The sequence below is a fragment of the Pinus tabuliformis genome, chromosome 6 (genome assembly GCF_031772625.1).
Source record: "Pinus tabuliformis cultivar Carrire ecotype Pingquan chromosome 6, CPIR1, whole genome shotgun sequence".
In the NCBI taxonomy this organism is placed as follows: Eukaryota; Viridiplantae; Streptophyta; class Pinopsida; order Pinales; family Pinaceae; genus Pinus; species Pinus tabuliformis.
Window position 1 is genome coordinate 1420077126 of NC_142292.1, and position 18394 is coordinate 1420095519.

The following is an 18394-nucleotide window of genomic DNA, read 5'->3' on the forward strand; positions in this document are numbered from 1 at the left end:
TGGGAAGGGTGTCACGAGGAAATGAAGCGGTGGGTGCTGGAGGAAGGACGACCACCGCCAAGAATCAGTTTATAAACCAGAAGGAAGAGTTTGCGAGAGGTACAAGGAATGGGAAAGAAGAAGGAAGAACGAAGGGGATACTGAAGAAGTAAACTTGAGTTACCTATGGAAGTGGAGCTGGTTGTTCTGAGGTTTCTGGGCACGGGGGAACAGTCTGCTTCAACTGAGAAGCTTACTGGACTGAGTAGCAAGGTTCTGCTCAGTTTGGCTGGGTGGTTTCGGTTTTTTGGTAAACAGAAGCAAACTGGAGGAGTTCTGAAACATTTTCATCCGCAACAGACATCCGCAGCAGACCAAGTAAGTACTTATCATCGAATCAAGCAATTAGTCATATGAAGTTTTGCATAAACTTAGAACAGAAATTTTCTTAAAGTTTCATACTCTGTTTAGAATAGATAGCTCTATAAAAACTCCTTACAATATTTACAGTTCAGTAAATCTTTATAGTTTCAGAAATGTTTCTTTACATCAGCTCAGTCCTTACATAGACTAAAGGAAGGACTTGAGAAAGGGTCGACTTGGTACTGGGAGAAAGACTTGGTCTAGGGATTGGGTCTTTGTATCTCATTTGAAGCAAATTTTAAGAAGTGAAGAGTTTCTGGGTTTTCCCTTGGCTGAAAGGCTATATCTGTGTCTTGTTTTTGTTACTGTTATTGTTCTTGATATTGTTCAATGGAAGATCTAACTAAGTAAGCTAAAGAAGATAACTAAAGAATCACAAACACTATCAAGGTTAAGGAAAATACGATGTAATAACTGCTGCTTTATTCTTTCTAATATAGTCTTGGAAGTCGAGTTTCCTCTTCCATACTGACATGTCCTTTTTGTGTTGTCACGGTTTCACATTAAAAATAATATTTTCCCATGTGGAAATTAAATTCTTCCAAGGGTTAGTAGGGTCTCCTTAGGGTGAGAAGGGCTTCCCCAAGGAGGGAATTTCTCCTTGAGCTACCAAATTTCAACATTTTTAACATCTTTATATGTCCACCCCATAATGCACCATGGTATTGTTACCCACCAAAATGGGTAACCCCTATATAAGAATTTTTTTCTCCTATTTTTAACAGCTAGACAGTCAAGCATGCAATCCATGATAGTCACCACTAGCTGATGATGTGCCATATATCTCCACCACTTGCATTAGCCGTTTGCTTCTCACTCATCTAGCATCAACACATGGACGAAGGTGGGCTTCCACTCAAAAGGTACTTTGGTCATTTTGTAATCAGGTGCTCATACTTGTTTGGTTTTGGGCATTTGATATGGATTATGGGGTGATCTTGAAGAATGATGGGCTTTGACTGTGATCTTGTTCTCTTAGCTTAAATGAGGGGGTTAATCATTGATCCTAGTCCAGGGGGACCTTCCTTAATTGCCCAATTGGTGTAGGAGGGGCACTACATGGTAAGCCCTGATTGAGATAACATAGTTCCATTTATCCTCATGTCATCCTTAATACTTTCCATCTCACATTATAAGCGCTTATCTCATCTCCATTCTTTGGGATTTGGCAACCATATGTCCACATACTTGGGTAGGGCTTGGAAACTTTTGCCCTAGGGGGTTGATGTAGCTAAAAGAAATAGAAAGAGCTTATGATAGCCATAAAAAAATAAAGAAAGACAAATCAAAATGCAAAAGATGGCCAGGGATATACAAATTAGCACGTGGGCAAAAGCCTAGTATGAGCTCTACCTCACTCATCATGGCCATTGCCTCGTTCTTGAGCGTTCATTGCTCCATCACATCAAAAGAAGGAACCCTTGAATGGACAAATCTCGATGAGTGATAACTGACCCATCATTAAGGGGTAAACCGTAATACAACTGCCACATCATTCAAAGGAAGCTCTAACCCTTGAGCTATGAGTTGTAATACAAAAAATAAAATCAAGAAGTAAAAGGCGCATAAGAGGGGTGGAAAAACAAAGGCCAAGCTGGTAATTCATGCATCCACGATCGCTTGCTCATCACATCTATAAACTTAGGATGTGGTCACCCCCATCAACCAGTCCCATTGAGCATGGCACTTGGCCATGAAGTCTTATCCCCTCCGTTATCAATCATTATTATTCATTAACACTTATCAATTGAAGGGTGGACTGTGGAAATGTTACTTGCCCTTAGGGGCTAGAAACATCTAATAGGGTTGACCTTTAGCCACTCGTAGCTAGGGAGAAAACACCATTGCGAGTTCTAGGCCCTAATTTTGGAAGGGGATCCTTATCTGAAGTAGGATCCTTATCTGAAGTATTAAATAGCCCATGACATTCAAGTTTGGTTCACTTAGATGCAATAATGATCTTTGTCCCTAATGAATGGTTGCGTTAACTAGAATATGTGTTGTGATTGTTAGGTGGTTTAGCAACCCATGCCTTGGGCACCTTCTGCACAGGTACCCAGGCCATTAGAGAAGTCTATTGGCACAAACAAGTGAAGCGTTGAGACTTTTGGGCCTCTTAGCAGTTGCAACAGATGACACATGTTCCAGGGAACCTCCTTCACCTAAGACGTTGGGTGCCTTTGTACTAGATTTGATGATCCTTCAGGATGACACACATGGACCAAGCATGCCCTAGGTTGGCCATAGGAATAATTGATGGATGACAGTTGATTCAAGGCCCAGATGAGGATGGTTTCACCTTCAAAGAATAGGATGGTTAGTTGTAGAGAAGCCCTCAACGCTGGAGCAGAGAAGGCCACTTTGAGCAGTTGGAAACCCATGGAGACCACTTTGTGGTGCCCCATATGGATCTTGGGACCATATAAGTGCCATTGAGGTGAATTTGAGGGCCAACCCTCAAATATTGATTTTTACATGCTTCTACATCATATTGGACACCTCATATCAGTTGGACATGGCATTTGGAGCTCATTCTTAGCAAGGTGTCAACTCTAGAGAGTTAGTGGCTCACACGTGTGGGCTAATTAGGGCATTTATTGTTGAAGCTAGTGGGTTGGTTTGTATCCCAAGGTTATGTTGTAATCAAACTTGTTTTCAAAGGCTTTTAGGCTAATTAATTCTCGCCCTCCTCATATAAATAGAGGAGAGGATCATTCTTTTCTATTCATCATCAGTTGGACTTGAATTCAACCTTCTTGAGAATTTCGGCCTAGCTTGTGACTTTGAGAGATGTTATTCTGTGGAGTATTCTTGTCTATTGGAGCTTTTTCTTAGCATTGGAGAAGTTATCTTAGATCAATAGAGGATTGTTCATGCATTTTGTGTTGTAAGTGAACCTTGTGTTTGATAAATCTTTGATTTTGATGTCTAATGTATGGAATGAATTGATAATATAGGGTTTTTTTCTTTCTATTGTGCTTTATTATTGAATATCTATTATATAGAATCTAGATATCATCATTGTATACATTACTCATATATGAAATGTGAATGGAAATCCCCTTGGTGAACTTTTGTAATAGCTCAAGTAATCTTAATCCCTCACAAAGATAATAGTTATGGTTTTGTGCCAGGGCAACAAAATATCCTTACTCCTTTGCAAGATTTAGCCAACCTTTCACATCCATGAACTTCATCGTCCCAAGGACTAGGCACTGGCCTTGTCAATTTGGTCACACACAATTTCATTCCCAATTTCAAATTCACTCTCTTTTCTAATTTCAACCCTCTTAAGGCTAACCCATCCATCTAGGGCTTGGTGCGAATTAGCTTAGGAGGATGATTTTGGATTGTGGAGAGATCCAACAGTGAGGGAAGAGCTGATTGCATCAAAATCATCTTCCTTTAGTGGCCAATCTTTCCATTTCAAGATCTAATTCTCTTGCCCATGGTATATTTTCCGTAGAAAACCCCTAGTTAGCGTAGAGCTTCAACTTGAGGGCTTGTTGAAGGTTCCTTGTTTCATTGGTTTACTAATATTCATTATTGGGAACCTTTTCTTGGTTTATTGATCCTAGGATATCTCATTTGGCTTGTTATTTCTCAATCCTGTCAATTGTAGCCTAATTTGGTCTTACTAGGGGATGCAAGTTGCCTCTTTTTTCCTTGATTGAGCCTAGTACTTAAGAAGAACCATCCTCTATAAGTCTCAAGTGTCACCATAATCCTTGAACCTAGCATATCTTTCATAAGTGACATCTATAATGGGAAGCCTCCCATTGGTGAAAGTCCATAAAATGTAGTGGGTAGTGGTTGTGGTGATTGTGGGCCACACCTCATTGATGTAACTTAGTCTAGTACATTTCCTTGTAGGGTACCCTTTTACAAGACCTGCTAGATTTTGAGGCAATAGGTACAATTTGAGCTCTCGTTTGATCCAATCTTTGAAGAGTATCTATTTAGTTCACTTCCAAATCATGTAGATCCTTAGTACAGTGTCTAAAAGAGCAACCTTCCTCTTAAAACACTTCGTTTGCAATTTTTTCCTTGTTTCCTCTTTCAATTGACAAAAATAAGAGTTCTAAATGTGGCTAATTGCCCCATGAATATGGGAGTATAGTAATGGATGTAAATATCTTCATAGTATTAATAAACATAGCTATGGCCTAATATTTTTATTGGTTTGATGCTCAGGAAATTTGCTACAATTTTTGGACCAAGAGAAGACATTTCATTCTCACTCCAACTAATTGGTTCTCACAACTGGTGGAAATTTCTATAAAATTTAATGTTTTTTTCACTCTAAAATAATTCAATCACTTGAAAAAACTTCCTAGGATATCTCCTCATCATATCCTTTTGGTGGCAGTGGGAGTTAGAAATTTGGTCTCAAGGGTCTAGTCTACTATAGTTGGCCATAAACCTAGATGAAGGCACTTGGCATCTTCATATTGTACAACTGCTATATTTATCGCTTCTTAAGGAAAAAAGGGACAAAACCATCTCAATGTTTTGTGCTAAATAAGTTTAGTTCCATTCATGATGTCAAGAAAGTTTGTATTGCATTAGCATAGGATTTCAATCCTTTGGAGACTCCATGTACCTAGATGGAAGAGCTATAAGTTTTAAAGCAGTTGTATAGAGAACCTGCACTTTTATTATGGTAAGGGACAAAAGTGCCTCTGTGTTATGTACTAAATAACGACTTACAATCCATTTCAAGATGATTCTCCCATTGAACCTTGTTGATTTGAGATGGCAAACTTTTATTTATGTCATAATGCGGATACAGGAGGACGTAAAAAATATAATAATTGATTGGCGATGTTCAATAATGGAAAGTTTGAAATACAAATAATTGTTTATGCCTCTTTCGTAAGGGTTGTATGCCTCAATACCATCATTTAATCTTCCAAATGTAATTATTCGTCCATATTTTACTACAATATTGTTGGGATACTATTATTAAATTGCATGCTATCCCTTCTTGAAATGCTTCACCCTCGAGGCAATGACTTGCAATCCATTTCAACATGGTTTTACAGTTGAACCTTGCTGATTTTAGATGACAAGTTTCTATTTATGTGTCATAGTGTGTGTGGCCTCAAAATCTAGTAGGTATTGTGAGGGGAGCTCACAAGACAAGAACTAAACCAAGGGACAACAATGAGGTGGAGGCCTACGATCACCACAAGACACCACCTCATGCTCTTTAGTGGATTTTCACCATAAGGAAGTCTTCTTGGTTTAGGTCACCTAGAGAACATTTTTGGTATAGGGTTCAAAGGTGACAATTGATGTAATATCCCCAAGGAAAATTAACAACTATAAACAAAGCATGCATTGCAAAAACACATAATTTTTCACACAATATTAAATACCCATAAAACTCCAAATCTGCACAGAACTGAGCCATTTTATTATGATAAACAAGGGGTACAATATGAGATCGGAATGTATGCACCTAGGCTTGCCCAAGGAAAGCTAACAAGACCCAGGTGATGAAATCAACTTCTCAACCACTAGGAATTGTCCCCCACAAAAGCTCTGCGCTAGCCCCAAAAAAATGCAATGCTGGCTGCAAGAAATGGCTGCTAGGTCCTCCTCTGGTGCTCAGAAAATTCTGGGAAATTAACCCCGGTCTCTCCACCAATAACCCACCAAAACCCAGAAATGGTTTGGCCAAATGCTAACCTCCGAAATTTGGCCCAATTTCCTCCCACTCCTCCAGTTGCTGGGTATATCGACACACCTGATAATGTCACTGCTGATGATCCCCAAAATGGTTGCAATACTCATCAAATTCCCCTCATGGTATTACTCCACAAGCCTCAACCCTCGATTCCTCCTTCTCCCAAGCACCCACGTGTGGTACAAAGACACCACTGCGCATGCCCACACAATCCTTGGTGATGGTTGTTTGGCATAGCAGACTCACACCAAATGGAGCCCTAGAAACTCTCCAAATCTTCAGCAAATGATGCCCCTAGGCTGTCCCTGAAAGTCCAACAATTTCCTGACTCCACAATCAACTCCTCCAAACGCTACGTATTTCCCTTCCAACATCCCATCTTCTGAACCAACTCCATGAATACACTTGGCAAGTTCCCAGATCGAAGTCCACCGAAGGCAGGGTGAGATTCTTGCTTGAAAATCTTGTGTGCTCAACAACACATGCAGACTTGGCTCTCAGCTCAAGCGTGCTAGTCAAGTGTAAATGTCAAATGATCAAAAGATGAGGAAATGACGAGTGCTCCTATTTTAGTTGTTGGCCCTCCAATTTTCCCATGTGGGTCCCATCCTTTGATTTCCCTCTCTCCCTTTCCTCCATGAGAGCGTACTAGCCAAGGGCAGTGTATTCATCTTTGGGGTGGCCCCCACCATCCACTATGAAATCGATTTTTCCCTTTTTCCTATGTTGGGGCCTTCTTTCGCCTCAAAATTGCAAGTGGGGCCCCTCAACCCACTTTGCTTAAGTTTCTCTCCAAAAATTAACAAAATTGGTCAAAATTGATATTTCACTTACCAACCTTGCTAAGTGGGAATATTACAATCCTCTCGCTAAGATGTTGCTTGTCTCCAAGCAATTGCAAAGTAATATTTGCTCTCCTTCCCAAGTAGCATCCTCATTTGCGAGGTTTCACCACCTAATCAAGAACTCCTTGATGATTTTGCTCGTCAATCTCCTCTCCCTGCTCTCCAAAATAGCCTCGGGCCCCAAAACTAGATGCCCATCAACACCCAGTGGGGGCAACTCCACGGTGGCTGTCACATGTTGTCCTAGTACCTTCTTAAGGCACGAAATGTGGAAGACGTTATGCACCTTGCTCCCAAGCGGAAGCTCTAACTCGTATGCCACCTCGCCAACCCTCTTGGTCACACAGTAAGGTCCATAAAAGCGCGGCTGTAGCTTCTCGACCCCCTTCTGTTTCAGCGTAGACTGTCTGTAAGGTTGAAGGCGCAAGAAGACTAGATCCCTCACATCAAAGTGTCTCTCAACCTTGTGCTTGTTTGCATCAATATTCTGCTGGTTCTAGGCTATTTGCAAATTATCTTTGAGAGCCTTGAGAATGTTTTGGCTCTCCTGTATCCAATCTTTGGCCCTTGGGGCCCGACTGTCTCCAAAAACAATGTCAGCAAAAGATAAAGCATCATATCCATATAAAGCACGGAAAGATGACATACCAATGGACATGTGATAGGTATTATTGTAGCAATAGTCCCCCAAGTGTAGCCATCTCACCCATGCTCGCTGCTACCCTATCACATAGTTTTGGAAATAACCCTCCAGCCATTTGCTAACAATCTCGGTTTGCCCGTCGGTCTAAGGGTGGTAGCTGGGGTTGGGTGTAAGCTCTGTGTCCACTGACCTGAAGAGTTCCTGCCAGAAAGCTTCCGTGAAGTGGCTGTCCCTGTCACTCACTATGGTCTTGGGTAGACCATGCAACTGGAAGACCTCCCTGAAGAACAACTCTACAACTTGAGAAGCAGAGTACCTGGTTGGGATAACGAAGAAATGGGCATACTTCGTTAGTCTTTCCACCACCACATAGATGCCACCACGACCTTGTGCCATGGGAAGACCTGTGATGAAGTCCATCGAGATGCTCTCCCACTTCCCCTCCGGAATAGGGAGTGGCTGCAATAACCCTGTCGGATGAGTCAACTCTCCCTTGTTCCTCCGACAAGCGTAGCGCTCCTGTACATACCTCAACACATCCCCCTTGAGGCCCTTCCATGTGAAGCACTCTCTGACTGTTGTGTAGGTCTTTAGGAACCCTTGGTTCTCGACAATGGTGAATCATGGGTTGCGTGGAGAATCTTCTCACTCCATTGTGAATTGGGAACCAAGTAAATGCGCCCCTTGTAGTAAATAACATCTGCCATCACACAGGAGCGCTCATCCCCATAGGTACCCTCCAAGATCTCACACGCTTGTTGATCCTTAAAGTACTCAACCAACAACTGTTCTTTATAATCGTGGCAGATGCTGATGAGGGAAAGTGTCGCAAGCCTCCTAGATAGGGCAATTGCCACCACATTATGCTTGCCCTTGACATACTCAATGTCAAAATTGTAGTCTTGAATCCTACTGACCTATTTATGTTGTCTATCGTTGATGCCCTTCTGCCCCAGAAAATGGCGAAGGCTGTTGTGATCAATCTTCACTCTAAACCTGTTGCCCACCAAGTACTGCTGGAATTTGGCCAAGGCATGCATAATGGCCAACATCTCCTTGTTATAAATCGAGTACAACCTCTTGTGCATAAGGAGCTTCCGGCTCTCAAAAGCAATTTCTTAGTGGCAGTGCGAGTTGGTTAATCGAGTTGTTGGACGTAGTATTACTCACGAGATTGATTCCCAGAGGTAATGCGAGTTTTTGGGAGGCTAGTTTGTATTTTCCAATCTGCCAGTGTGAATTGCTAGTGGATGTGCGAATTGCCTAGGAGAGGCCGAATTGATTTGTAGAGGGAGACTCTTCATTTCCTAGTTCAATTTGGTCAACAGTGAAGATTAGATTAATTGCCGGAGCTTTGCCAGTGTCAGCAAGCAATTTATGTAATTCTCAATTTGCTAAAGAAATAATATAAAGCCTTATCTGCAAAATTGGTTTTTCCCACATTGGGTTTTTTCCGGGGATTATTTTGTCCAAAATATTGGTGTCCAATTTTTATGTGTGTTATTTTCTTTTTTCCTGTGAGTAATTTTTGGTGAAATTGTAGTTGTGTTTTTATTCAGTATTTGCTGTAAGTAATTTATAGAAGACATAATTTGAAAAGATAGAAGAATAATCACCAGTAATTGCAATAGAATTTTCATAGTTTGCCCTTGGGTAAACCCTAGTTTGGTGTTGCTTCAACTTAAGGGCTTATTTGAGGGTTTCATGTGCCTTTGTTTTGTTGAGAATCATTGTTAAAAACCCCCTCTCCTCGCTTTGACCTTGGGCCATCCCAACTCTCAACTTATTAACCAAACCCTAGGTTTCATGCCTCATCAAATAGGTCTCCATCAAGAAAGCAAACTTCCTCCTATTGGAGCCTTGAGCCTAAATTGTGTATTTCTTATGGAAGGTGCTGTCAATTCACCTTATATCGTGACCTTAGAGTACCAATTAGGTGACCTTTTCTTATACCAGGACTCCTCCCATCGGCAAGAATCTGTAAAGAGAAGGGGTTTTTGGCTGTGGTGATACTAGATAGTGGGCCACTACCCCATTGTTCTCTCTTGGTCTAGTTTATACCTTGTAGGGTTTACCTATCCAAGGCTTGCTAGATTTTATGGCAACAAAGCCACCTTGCACACTTCTCATGCATCATCGTCTCAAAGTGCCATGTTGAGGCATGTTATTATTGCATTGGATTGACGAGCGACCATCTCCTTTATTGATGGAGTTAGTTGAGCATTAATGGCATTTCAAGTGTTAGCCTTTTTTCATGGATCCACCTGCTTGACATCTGGTTTGAGGAGTATGTTTCACATTGAAAGTGATCTACTAGGTTCCAAACCCTAGATCTAGGGTTTTGTTTCATATTTGGAGAGTGATTTATAGGGAAATTTTAGGAGCTAAATTTCGCCCATGGGCTAATTTTCCATGCTTCTAAGGAAATATTTGTTTATTTCCATTTTTTTCTGAAAATAATTCACCCAAATTCTATAAAATAAAATAATTTTCTTAAAAATTCAACAAAATTTTATAGAAATTACATGTAATGCAAGAATATTCCCGAACATTTTATAGTTTGCATATTAACAGCTAGTAAGATTTATTGAGGTTTATACATTTTAATATAGATTTCCATCTTTATCTTTGCATTCTAGCTTTGGGAGAAGTTATCTTTTGCAAGGGTGCCCAGATTTCCACCCGCTCAATGCCACTAGATATAAGGTGCCCATGACATTTCATCATTGTTGTTATAATAGAAATTTCGACAAAAATTGATAGAGTTATGGTATTTTCGCAATTGTTGTGAGGGGCCATTTTGAGCATTGCATGCTACTTGGAGGTTGTTGTTTGCACATTTATTGAGGATCTATTGATGGAGTGATTTCTCTCAGAGTGTTTTACAATGGATGTTAGAGTATGACATGGTCTTATTCCCTCTTTGATGGAGATTTCCTACCTTCATGGAGCATTCTTTATTCGAGATTTGCATATGTCTTGACCACCACCATTTTATGTATTTATGATTCATTAGTTGGAGGATATTGTTTCTTTACTCCTCCCTAAGATGGATCTAGGATTTTGGTAGTTGATATTATTACTTTACTATAGATGAAGAGGGAGCTCAAACTTATATAAAGATTTTGCAAGTCTGCATAGATTTATGCTAGAACAATGCCATTAGATGCAGACTGCATTTGGCATTTCATAATTGTAGTTATGGTAGAAACTCTAACAAATATTGATAAGGTTATGGTATTTTCAAAGCAGGTGTGAGGGACCATTTTGAGAATTGTGTGCCGATCAAGGTTGTTGTTTGCACATATTGAGGGTCTATTAATGGAGTGACCTCTCTTGGAGGATTTTATGGAGGACTTTGGAGAATGCCATGGTCTTATTCTCTCGTTGATGGAGATGTCCTACCCTCTTGGAGCATTCCTTATAGGATATTTGTAGATGTGGCTTGACCACCACTATTTTAAGTATTTTTGTCATGTTAGTTGGAGGACATTGTTTGTTTACCACCCCCTAGGACAAATTTAGGGTTTTAGCAGTGGATAATATTATTTTATTGTCGATAAAGATGGAGCACAAACCTATACAAGGGTTTGCATTCATTTTTTTCTCACGATTGGAATTTTGGATTTTATGCTCCTTGGAGTTTAATGGATATATCTTTCTTGGTGTATATGTGATGTGTAAGGATTTCCTTCCTATCAAGGTGTAGCTATTTTTTAATGTTTTCTAATGTTTGATATGATTGTAGTGTTACTAGTACTCACTATTGATTAGTTATTTGTGAAAGATACATTTATTATATTGGAAGGGTTTTGTGTGAGGAACTTCTTCCCCTTTGGCTCTTTGTTGCTATGTCTATAGATTATTATCTTGCATTTTACATATACATGAGTGGTTGCTAGGTTAATATTCCATGATGAGGCACACCTCAGTGGCCAAGTTTTAATGTGTTAATTTAAAGCCCTCCTAGTATTCCTTTACTATCATTTTCAACAATGTTAAGTTCTTCGTTTGGCATGCATGTTTTAGTCCTTGTATTCTTAACCCTTTATTGAGCCTCTTGATCTCTCCATAATCTTTTAACCATTTAAATGATAGGAAACCATTGTTTTGGAAAACTATCTCTTCACATCATCTTCAAGCTTCATTTTTTTAGCTTTAGTAATTCTATTTTCTAGGGGTACTCCCTTTGAGTTGGAGAAGAGCCAACCAAAAGTGAGGGGATGGATTGATGTAGTGACAATGGTGATCATCCTAGTAGTTCCCCCTTAGGTTAGAACTTGTTGATTAGGGCTTTTGTCCTTAATTGTAGGTTGGGGGAGGTAACATGTTACCTTTAACACAACTAAGAGTCAATCGAGGGCATGTTGCATTATGTTGACATGTTTGTGAAAGCTATAGGGGCTATAGTGTGAAGAGAAAACTTAGGAAATCATCACCAACCAAGAGGTAGATTAACAAGATGTTGGAAAACTTTTCAACTACACAAATCATTAGACAGTTTCCCTTTGGGATTTATATCTTTGCAAGTGAATAATGGAAATTTGTTTTGAATAGATTTGGAAGTATACCACAAAGTTGGAAATACAAGATCTACCACTAATTGGTAAGCTTACTATATTGGATAGCAATCTTGTGTTGTACCAGTGTAGCACGACTCTTATAAGATCCGCGGGTACCCGCAGGTGCTGACAGGTTTTATAGTGAGACGGTCACTTGCATAGAACCCATAGTTTCTACCCGTACTCGCCAAAACCCACATAAAACGTAGCTACCCGCATTGAACCCGTGAAGAATCACATATGACCCACATAGGATCCGCATATGACGAATTTAACCAGTATGGCTATTTGAAATCAATTCCTTCTCATGCTTGAACAAAATATGCCTAAGAGCTGACGATCACTCCCTATTGCTCCTTGTATCGATTCCTCCAATTTAACCAGTGCTTACTTTGAAGTTTGAACAGTTTCAAAGTATACTTCTAAGCAAAGTCTGCCTTCTAATACTGATTCCCTGATATCCATTCTACCAGACTAGCCTTGCATTCTCCATCTGACTAGTTGATTTTGGGACTTGCATTCCAATTCTAGCATTTTGTTCAGATTTATGCCTTTTCTTAACATTTTTTTTCTTCAGTTACATGTACACACTGTTCAGTTGTATGCCTTTGCTTAAGATTTTCCCATAACTTTATTAATGATCGATTATTTTTACTTAAACTGTGCATCCATACAAAGTCTGTTGGAAATACTGAGGGGGGGGGGGGGGGGGGGGGTGAATCAGTTTTTCTTAGCAATTAGCACTTTATTAATTTTTTCAGAGCATTAGTTAATCTTCAGTTATTATAATTATTCAGTAAAAGCAGTAAACAACAATGCAAAAGATAGAGACAGTAGGCACAAGATTTTTAGGTGGAAAACCCCCTCTGGGTGAAAAACCACCAAACGCTTTTCTAATAAGTTCTTTAATCTTCAGCTCCAACTTGAAACAAAGCTATAACTTCCTTGAACTCTAGAAAATCATTCTTCTCCAGTTCCCACTGGAAGGACGCCCCAACGCCCTGGTTTTATCAGCAGTCAGCTGAAAGGATGCCCCAACACCCTAGTGAGCCACAAATCACCCTAGCACCACCCTACGACGCTGAAATGTTTATAACTTTATTGGCCCCAACCTGTAGGTGACTTTGTTCACCAATCTAGCACCACCCTACCACCCTATAAGACAAAATAAAATAAAAGTGTGGACTCCCATACCAGGGACAATGGTCCACTTACAATGATATACAATGATTTGTTTGATTAATCAACAATTCTAGACTCAACTACCCTTGACTCAAGAAACCTAGAACCCTTGACTCAATTGCAATACAAACCCTTATTTCAAAACAATTTGCCTTCAACTCTAGGCAACAACACAAACTCTTTACAAAATTTGGGCTCTCGAATTAGGGACCATGACACAATTACATTGATGTACAATAATTGACTCAAATGATGAACATGACTTGAGGACAATTCTTTATAAGCCAATGGGATACTGCTGTAATACTTTTGTTCAACTTCACTGATTCACTGCTTGTGCTTCTAGCTCCATAGGTTCACTGCTTATTTCTTGTGCTTATGCTGCTCTTTGTGATTACAGTTGAATTGCTGTAGATGCTCTTACTGCTGAAGGATGTTTGCACCTGCAATTTAAAAATATACCCAATGCGGATCCCAATACCCAAAAGAAAATGCAAATAACCCTTTAACGAAAAATTACTTACCTTTGCCTGCAAAAGAGGGTTAATGCAGTAATAATAAAGTTGACTATGATGATATTGCAACAACAACTATAAAACATACCTGTGATCTTCTGGATGTCATCTTATCCAAACCTTGCTGCCTTGAATTATGACGCTAACAACAAAGTATGCTTATTGCTGGTAGCTGCCTTAACCCTTAAGGTCCAGGATTCAACTTGCTTAACTTGACTGAAGATGAGGTTGGTTTCAATGATTCAAATATACATATATGTAGGCCTGCTGTTGGGTCGATTTCAATGTGTTACAGCCTTTTGTTTTAGATCAGACTTCAAAGATGATATCACTCTAGATTTTGTAGTAGCATTCCAATGAACCTTTCTGATTGAGATGGAGACTCCTCAAAATGTTGTTATTCTGGAGGTTGTTGCCACTGCTAGTCTTCTTGTACTGGTTAGGGAATGTACCGCCTTCCAAAACTAACTCAGAATTTTTCAAAGAGACCTCACCTTCGCTGCCTTGGAGCACTGATCCTAATAGAAGACCATCCCAAAGTATCCCTAAAAACGACAGCCCTAACCAAAACTATGATTAAGACCTAACCAGACCTAGGATCGACCAAAGATAAACTTAAGAAATGATCTTAAAGACTATGCTATAAACCTAAAGTGAGACATGTATACAACAGGATATGAAGTAGAAGGTACACTAAGATACAACTACATGACTAAAGTGATTGAGAACACAGCCCCGAATTAAAAAAAAAACACAGGTTCAAATAGGTATATGCAGATCTGGATTTTAATCAATTTCAAAGTGTAGATGTCAAGAGAGAGAGCTTTAATGTTGGCTGCAGAAATTATAGGTTTCAAGTCCTAACTGTAGAGATTCATGACCCTGTAATAGTGTGTCAACTAATGAAGTTGCAAACTGTGAGGCTCAGTAGATTGTTGCAAGGTTATCTCTGCTTGAAATACCAAGAATACACTTCCAACAGACCCCTGCAATTAATCAATAACCCTTCCAAATCTTCACTACCTCTGAAGCAATGAATCTTCAATTTGTTGCACAAAACGAATCCCAAACAGCTGTAATGACAAGCCTAGAAATTTGATCTCAAACGAAACCAAAACTTGGTCAAAACTTGTCACCAAACAGCCCTCACTTCTGATTTTCGCTGGCTCCACAGGGGTGGAATTATTTCAGAGTAGTCTCATGATTCATCAAGGATAATTGTTAAAGATCATGCCTTTTATTATATTTTAGGTGTCCTTTTTATAGACATTTAAAGGGCTTCTAAGGATGAGCCGTTAGAGGACAAGAAGAGGGTTTCAAGAAAGGACGTTGGGGATTTAGTAATTTTAAAAATCACAATGTTTATGCCTTGTATACTAAGTTGGAAAGCTGCTGGCCTTGTGTTGGATGTTTCATTTTCCTTTTAAATGGTGAAGGGGACCTCTATAGGTGAAAAATAGTTTAATACTCTTCCTTAAAATGTCAAAAAACAATAAGCATCTTTTAATAATTAATAAATAATAATAACTACCCCTTAAGAACCCTATTAAATATTTGTCTAGAAATATTTTCAATTCCACTAGAAATTTGAAATCAATGATTGGCTTAGTGCATATGGTCCTACTTGGTTGTGAAGTCAATGATTGGTTTATTGCCTTTGGTTCTTGGAGTTATTCAACTTATACACAATGAAATTGCAGCGAAAATTATTGTCATATATTGACAACTATAGGTGAATTAATGATAAGGTGTCATGTTACTACCCTTTGGGGTTTTAGCCCACGAAACTGGGTCTTCAACTTCAAACTCAATTTTCTCCCAAACCAGAAGGGACCACGGGGCATACCATATACCAACATAAACATCTCGTCGAGGAAAATCTATCTAAAAGGATCTTGACATGAAATTTCATGGATTGCCATGTCAAATTTGCCATCGAAGATCGGGGTAGCTCCTGGTGCTGCTTGGGTTGACATCAATGACAACCACCTATCAACAAAGTCAATCCCTGTTTACAGCATGTACTGTTTCTTTTTCTTACATGGCTTCCTGCTTAGTATTGCAATGCCAAAATTTACAAATTATGGAAAGAATGTTGCCTACTTAATACTTGTGAATGTTTGGGGACATGCTTTTATAGGAGACAAGCAAAAGAAATTGTAGCTTATCTTTGGCGTTGACATGTCTTATCTCTAACAATATTTGGGGTAATGGTGTGTTCAGGGCAGCATTTATGTGCGGAAGAGAACCAAATTTTGAGCTTTCGGAAGAGGAGAAACAGGAACTCAGTCGCTTCAATTGGGAACAGTTCCTTGAAATAACACGCAATGCAATTACAAGCAAAAGTAAATTATTTCACCCTATAAGACCCTTCTTATTACTCTTGATCTTTGGTCTCTTTATTCTCCTTATGACTATCTTTGTTCTTATTTAGACCTCAGTTAGTATCAGCTTTACTTTCACCGTAAGTTGTTCATTCCTTCATTTCTCACTAAGATTGAACCATTGTTTGTTTTTCTTCAAAGTTGTAATTAGATATTTAGTTCCCCAAAAGTAACACTTCGGTTAATGTTCCTTGTAATTTGATCAAGCACAGTTTCTATTCTCACAAAAAAACATATACAGCCTATTGGTGTAAATAAGTTCATGCTAGTGTTAAAATGTTTCCAAAGTGACAAAGATCACAAGAACAGTATGGACTGTAGAATTCTGTCTAATCTGGTGAGTCTATTTAGTAATATTCGACAGTATACACCAGAAAGATAACATTTGACAAAAATAGGAAACTAACCTGCTAAACTCAGCACAGGCATATCTTTGATCATCAGGCTTATTTCCTGCAGTAATGGCCCCAGTGGCTTCAGACATTTGGCATACTTCATCCCTTGTTGCAGTCTGCGGAAACCTGCTTTCCCTTGTGCTCAGTACTGAATCACCTTATCTTCCCGACCACCTCTGTTAGTAGTTCCAACTGTGCCTTTTGTTCCTGACTAAAACTCAAACCAAAGAAGTCATCAATGCAGTCATATGCTACTTGAAGGTTGCTTTATATCTCTCTCCAAAAGAAGGTAGAGGACAGTGAATCTGAAAAGTGTTCCACACTGGGAAAAGTATAACTTTATAGCCTCCTTTATTGCTTCTTGTTATCCAATTCATATGACTTTTAACAGGCAGGATGGTTTGTATCCATACCATTCTGGCAAAATGGACATTGCCAAAAGACATGAAATGCTGAAAGATTGTTTCCATAACTTGGCATCTATTGAAACAGCTGTGGCCTGTATCTATCTTGGCCAGTCTGTGATTAAAGGTCAAGCGCTGGTGCAAATTAGCCCATGCTAGGAACTGATTTTTAGGCTCAACTTTGCACCCCTAGATTGACCTCAATCTACTAATATTCCCTCTTTTATACTGACACTTTGAGGCTTCTACAAGTTAGGTTGCTTGAACTTTTACATAGGAGCACCTTTAAACTGGGCCAATCATCTCATGATATACAGTGGATAAGTGTTATGATTGGGATGATAGTGGTCTTCTATCATTTCTCTGATTTTATACACAGACTTATGCAACTTTTGAGTCATGTGAAATATAGCAGTGAGGCAGTTCATGGGAATCCAGTTATGATGCAGTTCAATGGCTACAGAACTCAGACTCGATAAACAATCAACAAGGGTCTGAAGTCATTGATCCAGAAAAACTTGGTGAAAAATCAGCAAGCGATAAAAAAAATGTTGGAAAATCCAAGGTAAAAATCTGTCTTGTAAGTGATTTTTTGTTACAGCTGCCATAGTTTTCAAAATAGTCACAAAATTGGCTGACTTCTGTTTTGAATTTTTTGAACTGATGACTTACTTCAGGCAGAACTTGCTTGTTAAGTGGTGATTTCTGCAACACTAATGCACATCCACGATTGGAAATTGTATCTTTTAAGAACTTGTGTTTTCTTTCAACCATTTAACCTGTTCTAGAGATTGATCCAGCATATATACAACACAGATTCCGGTGAACCACATTCGATCCTCACGTGAAGGACTGCCCATTATACTGAACAACTTGGATGCATTGCAAATATGTTCTAATCCTATTGAAGATGAATGATTAACTGCAATGCCCATGAATGATTCGGTGCCCCAGTGAAAACCCCATGGATTTGAGCTTCTACTTGTTGCTTCACAATGCACATATACTTCGTACAACATAGGCCCCTTGTGGCCTTTAATGTCCATTATGCAGCTAAGTGTTTTCCTTGGATGAGGATTTCTGGCATATCTTCTCATTGCTTGAGGATGTTAGTGAATGTCCTAAGCCACTAGGCAGAGTAACTTTGCTTTCCTTGTTTATAGCCGAGAGAAAAACTTCTAATCAACTCAGTGAACTTGTTGTGGCTCACCTTTATAGGGTAGCAATCCGCTGGGTAACACACATAAAGACATTCACACTCTGAAAATAATACGATATTTCTTGTCCAAGTCCCTACAGGTTGTTCTTTTCACAAATACCCATTGCTGCAGATCAGCTTTGGGAAAGTCCAAGGCAAAGGGAATCAGTTG

The 18394-nt window shown here is 39.3% G+C and overlaps 1 protein-coding gene across 3 annotated transcripts in view; it reads left to right on the top strand.

The window, feature by feature from the left end:
• The window catches only part of LOC149263958 (Integrase-type DNA-binding superfamily protein), a 170220-nt gene that overhangs the window by 92170 nt on the left and 59656 nt on the right, over nucleotides 1-18394 (top strand). For all 3 annotated transcript variants that reach the window (XM_089427135.1, XM_089427142.1, XM_089427129.1), the window contains one exon: nucleotides 16065-16186. In XM_089427135.1, the coding sequence (XP_089283261.1) occupies nucleotides 16065-16186 (122 nt within the window). The remainder of the gene's footprint in view (nucleotides 1-16064; nucleotides 16187-18394) is intronic.